At 37.8% G+C, this 22,561-nt stretch overlaps 1 protein-coding gene across 1 annotated transcript in view; it reads left to right on the top strand.

Moving 5' to 3' along the window:
* The first annotated feature begins 9,163 nt into the window (after positions 1–9,163).
* GlyT (Glycine transporter) overlaps positions 9,164–22,561 on the top strand; it is a 778,762-nt gene continuing 765,364 nt past the window's right edge. The window contains exon 1 of the mRNA XM_067143829.2: positions 9,164–9,301. Within this exon, the coding sequence (XP_066999930.1) occupies positions 9,164–9,301 (138 nt within the window). The remainder of the gene's footprint in view (positions 9,302–22,561) is intronic.

Genomic DNA, 22,561 nt, shown 5'->3' with positions numbered 1-22,561 from the left:
GGGAGGACGACCAGTACCTCACCCAAGCGGCCTCACCTGCTATGCTGAACAGGGGCCTTGTGGGGGGATGGGAAGTTTGGAAGGGATAGACAAGGAAGTGGGAAGGAAGCGCCCGTGGCCTTAGGTACTACTGTATACCGGCATTTGCCTGGAGGAGAAGTGGGAAACCACGGAAAACCACTTCCAGGATGGCTGAGGAGGGAATCGAACCCACCTCTACTCAGTTGACCTCCCGGGGCTGAGTAGACCCCGTTCCAGCCCTCGTACCACTTTTCAAATTTCGTGGCAGAGCCGGGAATCGAACCCGGGCCTCCTGGGGTGGCAGCTAATCACACTAACCACTACACCACAGAGGCGGACACCTCTATTCCACTTTTCTCTTTATTTACATCTGATTCGTTTCGAATAAATGAGACAGGCATCAAGAAAAGCAAGTTTAATTTTTGATGATGATTATTATTAACATTATTAATTCTTGTTGTTTAAATGGGTCTAACATATAGGTTATCTGCCCAGTTGCATTTTTAAACATATGGCATGAAACTGCGAAAGGTGGAAAGAGTCATATTATTCAACCTTGTATTATTCATGTTTTATCAGGTAACATGCACTACATGAGTGTTCCACTTGGTGCATGCTGCTTAGGCGTCGTAGAATGCAAAGCAATACGAAAACAAACGACCACGGCTAGGTGGAGCACACCACTGCGGCAGGCAAGAAAGACTCTTGGAAAGTACGGACAGACCAGAGATATAATTTAGTCATGAAACACATTAGAATACTCTTCAGTCTAAAGGGTTTTATTTTACCTATAGCCTATTACGAAGGTCTTCAGGATCAGCATGTGTTATATTTTAAATATAAAGTAAAATGAATTTGACAAATGTTCAGGTAAATGAACTTAGAAATGTTCATCTGCCTTGTACTACTACTACTACTACTACTACTACTACTACTACTACTACTTATTATTATTATTATTATTATTATTATTATTATTATTATTATTATCGGTTTTACGTCCCACTAACAACTTTTACAGTTTTTGAAGCTGTTGTGCTGCCGGAATTTTGTCCCGTAGGTGTTCTGTTACGAGACTAGCGTATTGGAGCACCTTCAAGTATTACAGGCCTGAGCCAAGATCGAATTCGCCAACTTGGGCTCAGAAACCGAGTGTTTTGCTGTCTGAGGCATTCATCCCGGCATTATTACTGCTACTACTACTACTAACAACAACAACAATAATCCTTTCTTCTTTCTTAATCTGTTTACCCTCCACGGTTGGTTTTCCCCTCGCACTCAGTGAGCGATCCCAATTCTACCACCTCAGAGGCAGTGTCCTGGAGCGTGAGAAATTCGGTCGGGAGGATACAACGGAGATGAGGTCCATTACCTCCCTCAGGTGGCCTCACTTACTATGCAGATCAGGGGTCTTGTGGGAGATGGGAAGATTGGAAGAGTTAGACAAGGAAGAGGGAAGGAAGCGGCCGTAGCCTTAGGTAAGGGACCATTTGTCTGAAGGAGAAGTGGGAAACCACCGAAAACCATTTCAAAGATGGTTGAGGTCATCGAACCTACCTCTGCTCAGTTGGCCTCCCGAGGCTGGGTGGACGCCGTTTCAGCCCTCGCACCACTTTTCAAATTTCGTGCCAGAGCCGGGAATCGAACCTGGGTCTTCGGGGGTGGCAGATAATCACGCTAACCACTATACCAATAATAATAATAATAATAATAATAATAATAATAATAATAATAATAATAATAATAATAATAATAATAATAATAATAATAATAATAATAATAATAATTCTACATTTCTGGACAGGCGTGTTAGTGGAGCGGTATAGTCACCAGCTTTCCACATGGGTCTTGTTCTTATCGAGATACATTTTAGATGGGAGATGTGGATAGAAGCGATCGTCGAATATTCAGCAAGGAATAAATTGTTTAAAGGCTGGAATAGTGGCACAATTCAAAAAATACTAAATATGAGTTATTGCAGACTCTAGCATTGTCCAGCACAATATATATATATATATATATATATATATATATATATATATAAACATTGGAGCAATAGTGACACATCTCCAAACATCCATGTTATGGCTTCGACAAAGGAAATGAAGGAGCAGTTATTAAGTAGAACTATGATTAACTGAATTCCTATCGAGCCATTTAGTACCGTTTACTCCTTATTCCATAGACTAATCGTGTGATTTCTGCATTTCAGTAATAAGGGAAACTTTGTACTCACTTATCTCAGAACTTGATTTTTGAGTTGTGCCACTATTGCAGTCCATGAACGAAATCAGGCGAAGAGTGAGGTTGGTTGTTAAAGGGCAATAGTAATCGAAAAATGGGAGCGTTGAAACATAAAACGAGTTTGAAATTCTCGTGCGGCAAGTGGGAAAACAGAGGTTCTTGTGTGACAACAGGTCAGCACGTCTCAAGTTACTCTTAAACCAATCTTACAGTTCTTAATTTTTTGTGGGTGTCACCACCGAGTGCTTAAATTACAAAAGTTCACGCTGCACAAATTCTACACATAATTTTACCTATTACCATCACGTAATTATCAATTCAAATGAAAGAAGGAAGAAGTAATGTTATGTATAACATATTGGAAATGTTGGGATTTGTTCATCATCATCATCATCATCATCATCATCATCATCATCATCATCATCAGTTTACACTTACAGTTTCCCGGCACTGTTGGCTAGCCTCTTCCATACTTTCTTACTGAGATACGTTCTGTTGTTAATAACGTCCTCCAGCGTCCTTCCCCGATCTGCATTGTCCATCTTTACAACGTCCATCCAGTGGGTTCTTGGTATTCCCACCATCCGTTTTCCTGTCACATGTCTCTCCAAGTTAACATATGCTGTCCTTGTTGGCTCCAGTCTCATTACAATCCCAAACCACATCAATCTGGACATGGCGATCCGACCTAACAACCCCAGCTTCCTTATCCTTCCTTAACTTGTCCAGTTTGCTTTTTTGAATTGTGGACCTGAGTAACTTCATCTCAGATGCCTGCAACCTTGATGAGTCTTTCTTAGTGAGGGTGCATGCTTCAATATTATAGGTTAAGATTGGAATGAAGTACCAGCTTTGATTTTGTTCGCACTTTGGGACTCCGGAGGAGTGTTCATACATGCTGGTAAAAGTGAGAGCTCTTCTGCACTCTATTTGCTACCTCCTTTGTGGCTAATGTATCTCGAGATATTACATTGTCGAGGTATGTGAAGCTTTCCACACTTGCTCGTGGATGGTTTCCTAGATTGATGTTCTCTGGTCGTCCTTCTCTGTTTATTGACATCACTACTGTTTTGGGTTCGCTTATCTTGAGATTGAACTCCTGGAACTTAACATTCCATTAATTGAGTCTCGACTGTACCTGTTCCTCAGTTTCTCCCCAGGTCATAACATCATCAGCGAAAGCCATTGCATTTAGTTCTCCAGAGGTTTTCTTGATGTTCTTCATCATGTCATCCATGATGGTGATTCACAATAATGGGGATAGTGTACTGCCTTGCTGGACTCCTCTTTTGGTCTGGAAGCGGGATGAATGTCCGTCACCCAATCGCACATAGCTGGTACAGTTCTCATAAAGCATCTGCAGGATTGCTGACGGAGGAATGTCGAGTAAAATATCTAACTCTGGGATATTTTTCAACATTTATGGGAACCTCATGTATGTATCGATCCTGACTAATTCTTCAACCACCAAGCCCGTTGGTTACGCCGTACCGATCGTAAAGGAGGAAGTTTGCATTCGGGGAATGGCAAGTTCACCGTAGGTAGGCATGAATAAATTTTTCCGTGATTTCCTATTATCACGCCAGGGGATGTAGCTTCCCAGTTTTATCATTCCAGGGTCACTGAAAACTTGGTTCTCTCTCTCTTTCTCTAATAATTTACCCAGTATAAGGATTATCTCCATGGAGACTGGTTTGCATTTTTCTCCATCTTTTCGGTTGTGAGCCAGCCACAAAGCTTTCGTGAGAGACGCCCCAGTTACTTGTCTACGATTTCTCTTGTCATAAAGGTTTTCTATGATAGTTAGCTTCTATAGGCTTTCCACTCCATGTTGGACTATATGGCTAAAGGATTGGAGAATCCTTTGTTTGAATGTTATCGTCAGCCTGGTTTTGATGTTACGCTCATCCAGAATAGAATTATTTGTGCGGAATGCCCTCCAAGATATAGGGAACATTTTTCTCCAACACCATATTTCAAATGTCTATTCTCGTCAGATATGCAGTATGATGAGTCCACGTTTCTTCCCCCTATATGAATACGAAGAATACTATAGATCTGACTATCCTAATGCCAGTTTTATAGTGATAAAGCCATCTTTGATAAGTGGATTAACTGTGTGATGGTGTTGTTAGCAATGTATATGTAAGTGTGATATTAAAACACTAGCAAAATATAAAATTTCCACAATGTACATCCAGGCTGTTAAGACACTTTCTATCCTCCATACTTCTTTCACCATTGGTTTTCTACTATCCAAATTACAATATTTGTCTATTTTCCTGAAGATTTTATTTCCTAATCTGATATTTTCTGTGTCAACTGGTTTCCCTCACGAAGTTCTATTGCTTGCTTTAGAAAGTTTATTTGAATCTTAAACATATACTCAAAGTTCGTATCTAAACTCTTCAGCAATTTCTCCACATCCCAAGAAGAGTAAGACAATGTAACAAAACCATCCGTAAATACCGGGTTCAGTGGCTAAGTCGTTAGAAATGTTCACTTTCTGAGTCCCAGTTGTGTGGTTTGATCCTGATTCAGTCCGGTGACATTGGAAGGAGCCAAAATACGGTAGGTAGATTTACTGGCATGTAAAAGAATTCTCATGGAAAAAAAGTCGGCACTTCTTCCTTTCCGAAGACTGTACCAGTAGTTCGTGGGAAGTAAAACTAGCAATATCCTTCTTCTTCTTACTATTATTATTACGTCTTAGAGTTTTACTTGCCTTTTTGTTGAACTGGGGTCGTCTTCCAATTTTTTCTACGATTTTCTTTACGACCCATTAAATGGTAGGAGAGTGGGAAACTGCAACCTTACTTAACTCTATTATGGAGCGTTACCCCCCGCCCCCCCCAATGTCCGACTCGTTGGCTGAATGGTCAGCGTACTGGCCTTCGGTTCAGAGGGTCCCGGGTTCGATTCCCAGCAGGGGTCGTGGATTTTAACCTTCATTGGTTAATTCCAATGGCCTGGGGGCTGGGTGTTTGTTCTGTCCCCAACATCCCTGCAACTCACACACCACACATAACACTATCCTCCACCACAATAACAGGCAGTTACCTACACATGGCAGATGCCGCCCACCCTGATCGGAGGGTCTGCCTTACAAGGGCTGCACTCGGCTAGAAGTAGCCATACGAAATTATTTTACCCCCCCTTTCACATCTCTAAATTCTGTCTACAGTAGTATGATTTTTTACAGCTACGGATAATACTCTCTCTGTTCTGAATTCCGTACTGTTACATCGCGGCACGAACTTCCATCAGCCAACCGTCCTGATTGAAGCAGTCGACGTTATTAAATTTCTTATGAGATCCATATGCAGGGTGAACTACATACATGCAGGTCAGTATGTTGGTTTGGCTGGTATGTTGGGCGATCGAGAATTTCATTTTTATGACCGTAGTGTAATCTACACTGAATGAAATAAAACCGTTTCAGATTGTCTGAAACATCCTCATGCTATTTTCTTCAAACAGTTAGACTCTGAAATGCAAAAAAAAAAAAAAAAAAGAAAAAGTTGCGCTATTCTTTATGGCAATCACTCAAAACGTTTTGTTCGTTCGAAACAGTTTCACTTATGTAGAAGTTGTGACGAGCCTGAAGCAAACACTCGGAATCAAGACCAACTCATCGTTATTTGGAAGATCTTTATTACACAAGGTATCGAGGAAACAAATATAATAATAATAATAATAATAATATTAATAATAATAATAATAATAATAATAACAATAATAATAATAATAATAATAATAATAATAATAATGCATCTGAAACACTGATCATTGGCGGCAGGTCACAAATGAAAAGCATTGAGAAACAAGACAGGAAAATTCTCAGAAAAATCCTAGGGCCAAACTTCGAAAATGGAATTTGCATGAAAAGGAAACCACACGAAATTTTTCAATTCACAGAAAAAATCACAGATACCATCAGAAAGAGACGACTAAAATTCTACGGACACTTACACAGAATGGATAACAACAGGCTGACAAAGAAAATTCTAAATCTAGCTCTAACCCTGAAAATCCGCAACAATTGGTTAGCAGAAATTCATGAAGATCTACAAGAAATGGGTATTGAGGACGAAACCATTCAAAATAGAATGAAATTTAGAATCTTAGTAAACAAACATAAATTTGCAGAGAAACCAACAAGAAAAAATACAGACTGGACAGAAACACGCAGAAAGGAACACAGTGAAAAAATGAAGAGATATTGGGAAGAAAAGAAGAAGAAACATTGTGCAAAATAAGTTCAAACGCGCTCCACAGTTGGGCACAACGAATCAATAATAATAATAATAATAATAATAATAATAATAATAATAATAATAATAATAATAATAATAATAATAATAATAATAATAATAATAATAAATGTATTACTGCCAGTATTACATATTTGCGCATAAACTACTGGAAAATACCCTTGATGTGGATGTATACTTTCGGGAAAGCGTCGAGCATATAACTGTGCTGCTTGTCTTTGATTACAATGACATTCACCATCAATTAGGATCATGTCTGTAAGTTCTGCATTCGAATACTTATGTCTCACCATTGCAATGACTCTACATGGTCTAGGACGTGTTGCATGCGAACTCAGTTGGACAGGGAGGGAAACGTAAACAAAGCCATAACAGCAATATTCATCTCCACCGGAGAAATGTAAACAAATTCAAAACAGTAATACGCGTCTCGATGTTATTGACGTTAACAGCGGAAGAAATGATACCAGTATACAAAAACTAATAATAATAATAATAATAATAATAATAATAATAATAATAATAATGTTATTGGCTTAACGTCCACTAACTACTTTCACGGTTTTCGGAGACGCCAAGGTACCGGAATTTAGTCCCGCATGAATTCTCTTACGTGCCAGTAAATCTACCGACACGAGGCTGACATATTTGAGCACCTTCAAATACCACCGGGCTGAGCCAGGAATACAAAGCGAGGATAGCACGTGAACCATCCGACCGTTAGGAGACATTTAGCTTGTTTTAATATTTAATAGAAATTAACGTAATAAGCTTTGTGCTTTTCTGCAGTACATTGGTCAGCACAATCATAGATATTTAAGATTTCCCGCCTTAGATCTTTACTCACACACGTGCAATTCTCAAACATCGCAACACACTGACCTGTATGTAAGTGATTCACCCGGTAGCAGCCTCAGTGTCAGTATTGCTTTGTATGTTTCTACTTCCTCTTTCGTAAACTAAACTTACCTTCTATCAATTCGCGTACAACTTGTCTCTCTATTCTTCTGTTAGTAACTCATTTTAAATTTTTATACGTGTGAGGTAGTTTGGATGTTCTCACGCTTGTCAGCGCCTGATTTATTAAGTGAAGTGAATTTTTAAAAGAATAGGAAAACATTAATTGTCAATATCCTTCCACTGTTCCATTGATTTCTATGAGATACTATCGTCTCTTTTCTACAGAATATAAAGTCTCTAATACTGTAATATGGTTGAAATGGAATATCTGTAGCCAATATAGATTATATTTTACTCCGTTAATAGAAAATACTGTAAGATGTAAATTTATTAGCCTCCGCGTAAAACAAGTGTTTACCTTTGTTTACTTGTGATATCTGATCTTTCAAGGTAGTTATTTATGTGTTAACAAACATTATCCTTTACTAAATTACATGAAACTATGCATTTGTAGTACGAATATACAATATCTAAACGATGCACTCGTCGCTAATACGTTGAACAACTGTAGAACTTAATTTCCTTCCATGTTAGCAATTCACATTCATTACGTAAAAGTGGGCATTTCAGTGCTCTTGAAGAGAAATGTGGCGGACCTAATCAGAATGTACGGGTGAAGAAGATGCCAACGAGAGATGGAGGGAGCCATTATTGATCTGGAGCCGGCCAGGTACAAGTGTACCCCGCGTAGCGGCGCTAGTCGAGTTGAGCGCCCAGCCCGGCCAGTCGCCAGTTCTTCTCCTGCTGCTGCTGTTCCGGCGAGAACATTCTTCAGTTCCAGCACCAAATTCTTATTTCTGGCGGGCGGAACGTTCGAAAAAAAAAATCTCGTCTCGTTTTATTTATTTTACGAAATTTTCAATAATTAAGGGGGTGTCAAATCAGCGCCTTGTTAATAAACTGTCAATATCAAAAAGCCATAAAGTCCATACAAATTCGCTCAAAAGACATTGTAACTATTTGCCGTTCGAGAAGAAACTGTTTGCTGTTTTGAAACGTTGTTGGTGCTGCAGTTTATAATACGTGTTAATCTGTTGCTTCGTCGTTGGAAATTAATATAGCTAAGAATAATTTGTCGTTAATGTTCGTTGTTAGTTGTGATATTTTAATAAAAAAGTAATAGATATATATATTGAAGGAAAAGGAACATTAGAGAAAATGTCGTTCTAGTTTGCTTATGAAAACCTACCTACCTGCTGATTGCGTTGTGCTGGATACAACATCAGTTTGATTGTTCATTTATTGAATATTATATAAAATACGAGATACCTGTGATTAAATGTAAAATTGTCGTTATTATAACTGTGAATCCTACGATGGCTGTATAGTGATTAGGAAACATATCGACTCTTCCTTAATAATAGAAGTAAAATAGTAAAGTATGTTGATAATAAAAAATCAAGAGCTCTAATTTTAAATGTAAAATCCCTTTAACAACCTATTTTCCTACGAGAGTTAAGAAATAGTATCCGATCCAAGAAAATAAGATTTTAAATTATTATTAATCACCTGAAGAAAAATTCACTGCTTCTCGAAGAAGTACAATATAGTCTATTTTCCAAAGGCGCTGAAAGCTGTAGAGTTGTGTTTTAGGAGTAATTCGTGTAAATAGAACATTAGACTGAGAATATATTATTTTCTTCCGTTGTTAATAAATAGTGCGTATGAGTGCTAATATCAGTCGATCATCTGAACTCGCCATGGAGAACAGAGGAATTGACGTGACGGATCGCGGAATGGATGATGATGAGCAGAATCCTATGGAGACTACCAAGATGAGGCCATACCTAGATATCTGGGACGTAAGTTCAGCTCTGCTTCAATGTCTTTTACTTCCACCTGCCCTCCAAGTCCTGACCAGCCCGACACCGCACTCCTGTGATCCCACCAGTGGTAGGGCCTAGGTCAATTTAGAAATCCGTATTACCGATCCCGCAAAATTCACACCATTAAATCTTACATATTATTTTAATATCGATAAGTCTGTTTATTTAATGGATAATTTTAGTAGTTTCCATTATTTTACTACGGTTATTTTCCAAAATCTCGTAAATTTGTGCTTATAACTTGTGTGATAATACGTTTCTGGCGATTTCTTGTGTCTGCGTGTTCAGCCAGCTTTTAATATCTGCAATGTTTTCATATTTTAGCCATTTATGTTTACAACCCGATCATAATTTTATCTTTTAAGGAGACTATTATTATGTTGCCGTCCGATCTCAGGTAATCATCTAATGATCTACAAATATGGTCGACATCTATTATAAAGAAGTCTATATATATAATTATTTGCATGTTTAATTATTAATTTTTACTTTGGGCTCAAACTTAAAGAAAATGCATGTTTCTTATCGGTAATATTTGTGTGGTTTACACAGACGGCAAGTGGATTACAAAATATTCCAGAATACTTCCGTTATATTTCTTTGTTATGATGTTTATGTTACCCACGATTATTTAACACATCATGTATTATTGTTATAGTTATTTGGTGAATTTTGTAAATAAGTACAGTATATCGTCCTATCTGGTACTCCCGAGGAGTAGTTTCCTGTAGAATACACATAAACCTTTTTGAATATACACGTTTGAAAATAGCATGGCTGCACTCCCTTCTTTCAATGTACATGTAATTTTATTTAATGCATGGCTGCTTTCCCCGTTAGGTAGTTAAATACCTGTGAAAACTATATTTATATGTATTAGTTACCTTCAAATGAAAATGTGCAGAGATATTTTGTAAATGCTAATGCTCGTCGCAGTTATTAAGTAACTAATAATATGTGTCTTATTCGTACGGTTGGTAAAATTTCGCTTTATATTTCACCAATTTTGTTTTCTGTCGATTTATTAGAATATTAATTACATTTATTGTAGTTTAGTTATGCACTTTTAACGTCTTTTATTGAGAAATGTATTTTCTATTAATTAATTGATTAGTCATGTAAATCATTTAGACATTTACCTAGACAATTAGTCAGTTATTACCCAAAATGGTTTATTTGGACTCAAATGAACTTACAGGATAACTTTAAAAGTTATTCCAATATACGCTGTCAGTATTTCTTGTGTACTTATTAAGACAGATTACATTCTGACATTCCAAAATACTCAAAAAAATTTTTTTTTTTTTTGCTATTTGCTTTACGTCGCACCTACACAGACAGGTCTGATGGCGACGATGGGAGAGAAAAGGGCTAGGAGTTGGAAGGAAGCGGCCGTGGCCTTAATTAAGGTACAGCCCCAGCATTTGCCTGGTGTGAAAATGGGAAAACACGGAAAACCATCTTCAGGGCTGCCGACAGTGGGATTCGAACCTACTATCGCCCGGATGCAAGCTCACAGCCCCACGACTCAAATTTTATTATTGCTTTGTTTGGTTTCATAACATCTATGTTTTTATGCCATTATCTTATAGGCTATGACTGTTACAGTCGTTACATGACTCTTTTCAACAGTTATGCTTCATCGTCCTAAATGATAATCATGAGCAATGTTTTCCATATAGAACTGGTGTTCCCTCCGCTGAGAACTAAGAAATGTAATATCACTGTAATTGTTTCTCTTTTAATGAAGTTTTAATTTAATTTTTTCTTAAAATAATTAGAACTATATCCTAATTTAGAAATGAATGGAACAGTTCATCAATGCATGTGTTTCACCAATCGCATTTATAGGAGTTGTCAGTGTAACTTAAAACTGGAATATTTCAATCAGTCAGTCACTACTGATCTGCATTTAGGGCAGTCGCCCAGGTGGCAGATTCCCTATCTGTTGTTTTCCTAGCCTTTTCTTAAATGATTGCAAAGAAATTGGAAATTTATTGAACATCTCCCTTGGTAAGTTATTCCAATCCCTAACTCCCCTTCCTATAAACGAATAAATTTAAATACTCTATGATGTGCAAACATTCTCATAGAATAAACTTCGTAAAGAAAATTGAATCTCTTATTAAACAGCCAGTCACCTTTGTGTACATCGCATAGCAACTTTGGTAAGCTAACGCTAAATTGATTACCTCGCTATACGACAAGGATAAATTTTAGCGACTTTTGTACGCGTAATTTTACAAAATTCAGTCCGGCTCCGTGGCTAAATGGTTAGCGTGCTGGCATCTGGTGACAGGGGTCCCGGGTTCGATTCCCGACAGGGCACTAAAAGCCATACGTCATTTCATTTTCTTTTTTACAAAATTCACATTCAATACAAGTAAATGTTATGCTAGTAATTAAGTTAGTGTGTAATTGTATTGTTATTGTAATCCTGAGATTCACAAACTAAAGTCAGATATCACAGAACGAACACACACACACACACACACACACACACACACACACACACACACACACACACACACACACACACACACACACACACACTCTCTCTCTCTCTCTCTCTCTCTCTCTCTCTCTCTCTCTCTCTCTCTCTCTCTCTTTTAACACCTTTGACCTTCGCCTGTTCACAAATACTGGTAAATGTACCTAACTAAAACCGTCCTGTGAATAATTTTTTGTGGAGGTGTACGCGCGGGCTGGAGAACGTACAAAATTGCATTTCATAATCAAAATTATTTCTTAAATAATTGCTCTTTAGCTTATCCTAGTTACTTATGGGGTCGCTTTTTAAGGATTTTTGGCCGGATATTAAAGACCGGATGCCGTTCATGACACGTGAATTTTAAGTTGAACTTTCAGCTCGAGATCGACCTGGAATCGAACCTCAACCGTCCTAATGGAGAACCAGCCCCTAAGCCGCTACCTTAATCACGGCCACTTAATGTTCTAATTCTTTTTGTCGCCGGGCTGAGTGGCTCAGACGGTTGAAGCGCTGGCCTTCTGACCCCAACTTGGCAGGTTCGATCCTGGCTCAGTCCGGTGGTATTTGAAGGTGCTCAAATACGTCAGCCTCGTGTCGGTAGATTTACTGGCACGTACAAGAACTCCTGCGGGACTAAATTCCGGCACCTCGGCGTCCCCGAAGACCGAAAAAGTAGTTAGTGGGACGTAAAACAAATAGCATTATTATTATTAATTCTTTTTGTCCAAGCATAATTTTAATAACGCTTTATTTTCAGGCTTAATGCGTAATGTATGTAAACTTGAGCTGGTGTCGGTTCAAATACGTACTTTTCTAAAATTAATCTGTTAATATTATGTTAAATTTCTGAGTATATTAGTTTAGTTAGTATACTTGTATCTTATTTTATGTAGACGCCGTTTAAAGGAGATTTTCAGCCTCGGTGATATCAATAAATTAAAACCAATTCTCTCCCTTTTAACAATATGCGGATGCTACGAAAATACGCAGAGTACATGCCATTTTTTATAGGTTCTTTGCAAGCATAAGCTTATATTTGACCGAAATATGATGCTTATATTATATAATTTGTATGTTACTTTATCTTATTAAGATTTATATCTCAGCATATGAAGATTCCTTTCCGAGCAGATGGAAAACTATGTAAACACATTTATAACATGTGTTTATTTATGTCTTATGAACTGGTGTTCGGTGCAATGATTGAAAAGTTCTGTTGTTTTTTTAGGTTCGTGTTACTGATTGTTGAATTATTTCGAGAATATGCAGCTAAAATGTATATATTTAAAAATCACAAAATACGACAAAACAAAATCATTGTTTCGTAACATGTAATTATGAATGTATTAGAAATTCATCTGCATAAAATAATGAAAACATAACTGGATAGAGGTGACAAGAGAGCGATGCTTTTTGTGTTTGGTGTGTACACGATATTTAAAGCAAACTATTATGTCTTCTGAGGGCATTAATTTCATTGATAAAACTTGATTGACCTAACCCAGCGTTCTTCTACGCTACTGTATCGTCTACTAACACACAGTTTACTTACTATGTGGACACCACCCACTCTCGTTGAAGGGTACACCTTAGTAACGCTGAACCAAACATTAATAGTCTTACACAATTATTATTAAAATTATTATTACTTTAGCGTGGATGTTTTTAACAATCAATAATTTTTTAAAAGTTTTGCTTGGATAGAGGTATCATGGAATGCCCTTCGGATGAGTTTCACCAGAAAAGGAGCGCTAATTAGGAGACATACTGCGCACGTCTACTGCTATCACCTTCCCATTGTTAACGATTGCTAATGGAACTGTAGAGGTGATCTGAGATATATTTTCTAAATGCTCACTTTCGTAACCACAGTAAATATTTGGGAAAATGTGGTATGGTGGTAACTGTCATATTTGAATTAAATCGTCGCCATAAGACTTATCTGTGTCGGTGCGACGTAAAACAAATATCAATAAATAATATTTAAATTCCAGAACCTGGTAAATTAAACGACTGGCACATAAGAATTTTCCCTTACTGTTCGTTTTGATTCGTTTCGCTCGGTTAAGGAGCGTGTTAGAACTTATTAGCACATTTTTTGGTTTCTCTTCTTCTAATCCCAATATCTCATCACGCTCTCGCTGTGTTCCTTTTTACGTTGCTCAGTCCTTCCTGTATATAGTCGGGTGGGCTTTACAGATAATTTGGGTTTGTGAATTAGGGTTCTGAAGCTTATTATATCTTGAACGGTTTCCTTATTAATGCCAGTTTCATTTAGGTCTTCACTGGTTTCTTTTAGCCAATTATTGTGATTTTTCACCGATAAGGCTAAGTTTAAAATTTTCTTTGTGAGCCTGTCATTATCCACCATAAAATTGTAACCGCCGTTTGCTGATTGTATCTGTGCTTTTTTCTGTAACGTGATAGATTTCATGTGATTTCTTTTTCATCCAAACTCCATTTTCGCATTTTGGTCCTAAGGTTTCGCTGAGGATTCCTCTTTTTTGTTTTTCGATCATCTTTATTCAAGATTTGCCACCAATTATAATAGTTTCAGATGCATAAAGTGCTTCTGTTCTAACTACTGTGTTATAATGTCGTAACTTTATCTCTTTTGATGTAGTTCTTTTATTGTATCTGTTCCAAGAAATTTTGCATGCTCTTTGAAGTTTTGCAATTCTTTTTTTTTTTGTTACTTTCTGATTTAATCCTGCTGGTTCAATAATTTCACTTAGATGCTTAAATGTGTCTACTTAAGGGATATTTCCATATATGGCGATTAATGGTTGAACTGTTGAAATCTGATCTAGTCCCTTCCATGTACTTCGTCTTTTCATAAGAAATTTGTAGTCCAGTTTTGGCTATTATTATTATTATTATTATTATTATTATTATTATTATTATTATTATTATTATTATTATTACTATTATTATTTCCGATGAGGATTGCTAAGGACCACATGCCAATTTCAATTCAGTTCTTCATACTTTGTTTTCCCTTCCGCTCCTTCCAATATTCTTTCATCCTTTCACTATGCTCTTTCCTTCCGTCCTCGGACCACTTCGCACCAGGCTTCTTGTTCAATCTTCCTTGGAATCCTCCATACTTACTACCCTCTTTCTAAAAAATTCTCTGTCCATAGTTTCTTCTTCTCTTATATTATTTATTTCTAAATCTTCCTTTACTTCTTGAATCCAGCTAGTTGTTGCCCTTTTGTCCCAAAGGTACTTGAAAATCCTTTTCTTTAATCTGGAATTATTATTATTATTATTATTATTATTATTATTATTATTATTATTATTATTATTATGTCAAAATCTTTCTAACGCCATATCAAGTGCTTCGTTATTAACATAATACATCTTTTCAACCAATAGGCAAATAGTGATATAATGTTATGATAATACGTTGTAATTTAATTGTATGGACCACAATACCTACTTGATGTATTATTTTGTAATTAATATAAGCCGAGATCCGTTCTGCTGAGACATAGGCTTACGATGTACTATATCTTCTGGCATGTGCTAGATCAAATTTTTACTTCCTTCAACCTGTCTCAGTCTCATCCTTGGCTTTGACAACGTGAAGGTGACTGAGGTATGAACAATGCTAGTACGGTCATTGCTTATGTCTCTGTTGCGAATGGTTTGAAGGGGTAGCTCAAAGGGTCGATTAGTGTGCACTTCTTGGCGGGCTTGCTAGACTGATATGTATTACAACCTTTGGTTCAGTAAGGAAAGCAATGGAAAACTACTTAGCTCTTCATTTCTCCAGTTCACCTCTTGAGTGAAACCTAAGCTGTCTATGATAGCTGATGGTGGAGCTATTGGGGATATAACTAACCTTCGGGTTGAGGAGTTAACAAATTCATATAGTCTATTAATTCAAGAGTACAATTTGATTACAATGTTTTATCACCTTACTTACCATTACTTACCTATTGGCTGAAAATTATTTAAATTCAAGCACCCAGAAGAAATTAGCCAATTTTGACGTAATTTTGTATTCACTACACCATCTATGGATAGGTATTAGAGTTGTAATGATCTATAGCGTCTAGAACAGCCATACGAAAGCATTATTGGGCTCCCACGATTGTTTTTTTTTCTAGTTGCTTTACGTCGCACCGACACAGATAGGTCTTATGGCGACGATGGGACAGGAAAGGGCTAGGAGTGGGAAGGAAGCGGCCGTGGCCTTAATTAAGGTACAGCCCCAGCATTTGCCTGGTGTGAAAATGGGAAACCACGGAAAACCATTTTCAGGGCTGCCGACAGTGGGGCTCGAACCTACTATCTCCCGAATACTGGATACTGACCGCACTTAAGCGACTGCAGCTATCGAGCTCGGTCCCACGATTGTAGTGCTAGTGTTATCACGCACCTGTGCGGTCTGTCACCACAGGGAAGGAAGACCTTGAGACAGTGAGTATACTTCGAAGATATATTAGATGCCATTATCAGCTCTGTACGGAGTTATACAGGTACCTCATTTGAAACCTTTGTGAGGTCGGCTGACCATATCGTACAATTGATCGACGTAATGGACATTCGGTTTTCACTATGACCTGATTACGGAACCTATAAGTACGTGGAGGTTCAGATCGGCCAAGAAGACCACGTAAAAGAAGATCATCTTATTGGTTACGAAGTCGGTCGTGCTCTTTCCCTCTTCTCTTCAATATTGTTGAGAAGAATACTGCTATGCAGTTTCCTGTGGCAAGTTAATTTTATTTTCTTCAGTGGTTAGACTTCATTGACCTCTCTGAATAGCCCTGAATTCATTATTCTCTCTACCAACTTGTACGGTTTATCCTTTTCCACACCCACATTTCTGCTGCTTCCGTTAATATTTAGTTCTTTTCATCAAATGGCCACCACTCAGTAATGCATAAAATAGTGCTCCAGACAAAGGTTTTCGCAATTATTTTTCTCATGTTCATAGCTACGTGCCTGTTGTTTGGTCCATAATTTATTTTAATCTGTAAACGAAAATCCCTCATCTACCGAAAATAACAGATCATCGAGTAATTAGGATCGATTTGCATTTACTTCGGCAATAAGAGGTAACTCGAACAATAAGACGTATCTCTCAAATTAACGATTTGTGTGGAAAACTGGATGCAGATAACAAAGCTGTGGAAAATAAGGCATATTTTACTGACCATTTTTTAACAAATAGATACAGGTAGTACGAAGCGGAAATATATTGAGAAACAAACTAAATACTTTATCAGCACCTAGACTGTTTTGAAATTAGGTTAACAAGGAGATAGTACGAAGAAGAGTGACTTACTTCATGTAGATGGTAATACAACATTTTTAGGACCACATAGAGGAAGAGGAGGTGAAGGATGTCCAAGAACATGGACACTTTTAGGAAATTTATCTGTATATGCAAAGAAATAGTGGCATTGTTAATTGTACATAAAATAAGAAATCTTCGTCTTTCCTGTCATTCAAATTTCATTGAAAGTCCTTGTAATCAACAGAATGGAGAACATTATCCATTAGGCTTTCAACTAAATCTTCTACAATCTTCTGCTGTCGTTGAACCAGACATACCGGAGTGAGTGGCTCTCCAAATGGCGATGTTCAATCCTGTCACAGTCCGATAGTATCCTAAGTTGCTCATATAGGCCATGAACGGTGATTTTATGCTATAATACTCCTTGTAAAGTGCCCAGAACTTCCCAGGTTCTCGTTGGGGGGGGGGGGAGAGGCAATGGGAGCATGTTTCATTTTCTTGACGAATACAATGTGTTCAGCTCTCTTTTGCACGGTAAAAGTTTTCCACAATTTTTCTCTCTACTATGTGTCATATTAGGCCAGACTAGAATATGTAAAACGACTTATCATACGATATGCGATAATCTGCGCTACCGCACGGATTTTTCAATTGTTTCATTTTACAAGTTATTTGACAAAGTTGGTGAAAATTCCACTTTATTCTGTTTAGGTGGTTACAGTGGATTATCACGTGTGAAAAGGTATGTGTAACATATCCAACGTAAGCTTTCACGCTCAGCTAACGTATCTGAAGAGTGGACTTTCAGTTCCTTTGATCGAGATATATTTTTAATTTTTAATGTGGTATCCCAAGCTATTACGTCCGTGATATTCTTAGTAAGTGATCAGTAGGGAAATTATTTTAACGTGGAAAGTATGGTCAGAAAAGGGAGAAAAAAGGTTCCGAAAATACAAACCAAAACGTTGCAAATAAAAAGGTATTGATGGAATCGCTTTATTAAGGTTTAAACCAGTTATATGAACGTTCTTTATTCCATTTACTGGGTTCTAATAATTAATAATCTTATTATATTGGATTACACATAACACATCAATGTTATGACAATAAGTTTCTGGCGATTTGAGCTGAATAGATCCTTATAACCTACCTAGAGAAATTGCACTCGACATCTACTGATGCTAATGAAGCATATCTTGTCAGCACTCGTAAAGGGAGTTCAGTCAAAGTTGCAAAGGTTTACACATCTGAATTGTTTTTCAAATTAAATTTGTCTTTAGCAAACTCATCAAGGTTGTCCCTAACACTCATCAACTTCTTCCACTGTTCCTCCTTCTCCATGCCTTCTTCTTCCAAACTCTCACAGTAGACAAATACTTGTAGACATACACTGTAAATAGTTCCAACTGTAGGTCTTTGTTGAGTAATTGTTGAGCCTGCCTGATGCCTGCGGCGTCCGTTAGGTCTAGGGCACATATGACGGATTTGATATTATCAAAGTTTTCGCAAAAGATGACTGCGCATTTTATCCAACTAATCCACCTAATGGTGACAGTAAACTGTGGAAGTCACTTCTTGGTACACAACTTTATATAACTGGGAGCCTTTACGAGATACTTCTTCAGAGCAGCAATGAAGTAATTTACCCTGCTGTAATTCTCTCCGATACTTTCAAAAACAATACATGTCGCATAGCTGAGATTGGAGTACATGTCCTTCAGTTGTTGGAAAGCCGAAAGCATGTAGCGTGCTTGCTCAGTCAATGCCCGCTGGCCACAGGATAATGCATGAGTCATTGACTGATTGCACTATTGTGCAGGAATTTGTCTACTCGAGTTGGTACATTTTAAAAAGCATAGGTTTCACCCATTCACCAGAAAATAGAAATATATCCAAATATCTTTGCTACTCATCTGTAGTTTCATCTAAAACTAATCCCACTTCCCGTTTGCCGACCGCCTCTTTGATTTTCTTGAAGATGTCCTGATAAATTGGATGCATGCATTTTTTTTCTCAGAGTACTCTCATCCAGTATTGAACTTTGTATGTACTTCTAAAGGAACGATTTAAATACTGGATTGTATAACTTGTGCACTGGAATTCCTGACTGTATTAAAGCCACGGCAACATTCGCACTGAACTCATGCAATGACCGCTGCGTTTCAGACCCTGAAGCGAAGGCGTGTACCAGAATAGTTTGCTTACGTTTAGACTTGCGAAGTTCCATGTTACCCTCCTATTTAGAAAAAGGGTGCGTAACACTAAAATGGGGTGCAACTTTAAAACTGATATAATGCTGTATGTAGGCCTACGTTTTTAAGGCCAAGCTGTTAATATCGCAGTCATACAAGTTTACGGTCCAACCACCAAAGCTGAAGAGGAAGATATTGACCAGTTCTAGGAAGATTTACGAGAATCGCTACAGTTGACACCAAAGAAGGATGTCATCTTCATTATTGCTGAGTGGAAGGCCAAAGCAGGAAACCAAATTGTGGATGGAGTCACAGGAAAATATGGTCTTCGTACAACAAATGAAGAATGGCGGAGACTCTTAGAATTTTGTCAAGACTGATCATTAACAACACACTGTTTCAGCTGCTCAACCGACGCCAATACACCTGGACCTCGCCAGATGATCAATACTGGGATAAGATTGACTATATACGGTACTTTATAGTCAGAGGTGGAGGAGTGCTTTACAATCCACCAAAAACAAGACTTGGAGCTGACTGTGGATCAGATAAAGAGGCCTTAATTTCCAAATTCCGGATTAAATTGGAAAGGATAGTCAAAGCCAAATCATCGTGCAAATGCTACATAAATATATTGTACGTCTTGAATCTAAATTAGAGGTTCTAAACAGACGTAGTGGACTAAATTTAGGGGATGTATCGTCAGCAGTGTCCTGTGTTGCGAAGGAAACAGCAAAAAAGCATATACTCAAGAAAAATAACACAAGGTCAGATAGTTATCGGGTGTAGCACTGCAAATAGCAGAAGAAAGGAGGAAGGCGAAATTCGAAGGAGAAAGGTCGAAAGTGTATAAATTAAATGTAGAGTTTCAGAAACAATCTAGAAGATACAGGAATGCCTTCTTGAATGAACAGTGCAAGTGAGCGAAGGAAAAGAACAGCCTATGTAAGACGAGAAATATTTATATGAAAATTTGAGACATCAGAGGAAGGTTTCAGGCAAAACTGGGAATGATGAAAATGGTTCAGATCTCACAGAAGCAGAGGAGATTAAGAAAAGATGGATGAAATATGTAGAAGGTTTCTATAGAGAAGAATTAAATACTTCGGATGATGAAGTTATTGTGATTTCAGATCCAAAACCAGATATCTTAGAAATTGAAGCCAAGTTGGCCCTAGAAAGTATTGCAAACAAAAAGGCAAGCGAAGATGATGGAATCCCAGCAGAATTGTTCAAAATCCTGGAGAAAATCCTGTGAAAGTGTTCCATTCAATATGTCTGCAGATATGGAAAACTCAGCAATGGTAAAATGTTTGGAGGAAATTAGTGTTCATCCCAATTCCAAAGAAGGGCGGTACTAAAGAATGTTCGCATCGCAGTACCGAACAGTTGCACATATTTCACACGCTAGTAAATTTGTGCTCAAGATCCTGCAAAATAGGCTTCGACAGTATATACCTAGACTGAGAACTACCTGAAGAACAATCCGGCAGAGGAACCAGAGATCATATCGCTAACATTCGCTGGATTATGTATAAAACAAGAGAAATCCAGAAAAACTGTATCTATGAATTATTGACTACCCATGACTGTGCTGACCACAATAAAACTGTGGTAACTACTCAAGAATATGGGAATATCAGATCATCCTATTTGCCTTCTGAGGAATCTCTACTCTGACCAAGAAGCTGCGTCGAAAACCCTGTATGGAACAACTAAATGGATCAAGATTGAGAAAGGTGCACGAGAAGGCTACATATTGTCACCATATTTATTTAACGTATATGCAGAGCATATTACCAATTTAGATGAAAGAGAAATGGGAATAACAGTTTGTGGGAAAAATATAAATAAGCTTAGATATGCGTAGGACATCACCCTGATGGCAGAAAGTAAAGAAGAGCTAAGGTATCTCTTACTGAAGGTGATAGAAGAAAGTAGAAAAGCTGGACTATTGAATGTTAAGAAGACGAAAATTATGAAAACTAAACCTATCACTTCCTGGCATATAGTGGGAGAAACAATGGAGGCAGATCCTAGTTTCATCTACTTACGCTCCAAGATCATTGTTGACTGTGACTCCTTGGGAGAAAGGAAATGGCCAATCTCAACTGGTTTCAAGAGTAGAGACATAATATTAAGAGCAAGGATCCGTTTAGTAAAGGAAGCAAGCCCTGGGCAATAAGAAAGACTAAACGTCGAAAATAGAAGTTTTCGAACTATGGTGTTGAACAAAACTCTCTAGATTTCCGTGGACTGCAAAGGGATCTAGTAAGTCCATATTACAGGAAGTCAATCCAGGCTGCTCATTGGAAGGACAAATACCGAAATAAAAACTGAAGTACTTTGGTCATATTATCAGAAGACATAATTCAGTCCCATGACCTAAATGCTGCGGAAGACAGACGGTAATAGCTGAAGAGGGCAACAAGGGGTGAGGTGGAATGATGTCATCAGAGAAGTCATGGATCTCAATTCGGAACGGTTTCGGGAAAAGCGCAGGACAAAAGGAAATGGCGCTCTTTGGCCTATGGAGCCGCGGAGAGTCGGAATCGACTAAACGCCTAACATCATCATCATCATCATCATCAGCAGCAGCAGCAGCAGCATCATCATCATAAACAACAACAACAATAACAACAGACTTCCCAGCATATCATTTCGAACAATTGTGGAACTACCAAGTTTATCATCTTTCTTTTTGTGTTTGGGATGTGCAATGGACGTTCTGAATTATCTATCAACGCTAGAAAATGGTTATATTATTTCAATTATGCTTGTGAGGTGTCACATAATATACGAGACGTCCTGTACATAAAGATATAAAAGCTTTTCACGTATTGACTCCATGCGGGACGGTCAAAATCCCGTACTTATTTACCTTGTTGCATTCACTTACATCTTGAGGATATCGTGACTTACAACGAAACAGCACTTCGAAGACCGAGAAGCAGATTATTCAGAATGCGATATCATACAGAGCCCTCGTTCATTTTCCTATGCTCTTTCGCCGCACATTGCTGAACAAATAGAACCAGCTGTAGAGCTACGCATCAAAAATATATTAAACTATAAGAATGGAAATACTTCAATTATGATATTGTATATTAACAAGTGATATCACTCTATCAACATGTCCTTCCCGACTGGCGACTAAAGAGTTTGTTAAGGCACGGAGACATTCTAAATGTTTAAATAAAAATGATGCAATGGATGGGGGGAGCTGTCCTACAAAATAATTCAATTTTTCATGTAAATTTAATATGCATGCATATTGACGCCTCTTGATGTGGTGTCGGGGA

This window comes from Anabrus simplex, chromosome 3 (assembly GCF_040414725.1).
Source record: "Anabrus simplex isolate iqAnaSimp1 chromosome 3, ASM4041472v1, whole genome shotgun sequence".
Lineage (NCBI taxonomy): Eukaryota > Metazoa > Arthropoda > Insecta > Orthoptera > Tettigoniidae > Anabrus > Anabrus simplex.
This window is presented reverse-complemented; position numbering and strand designations above follow the sequence as displayed.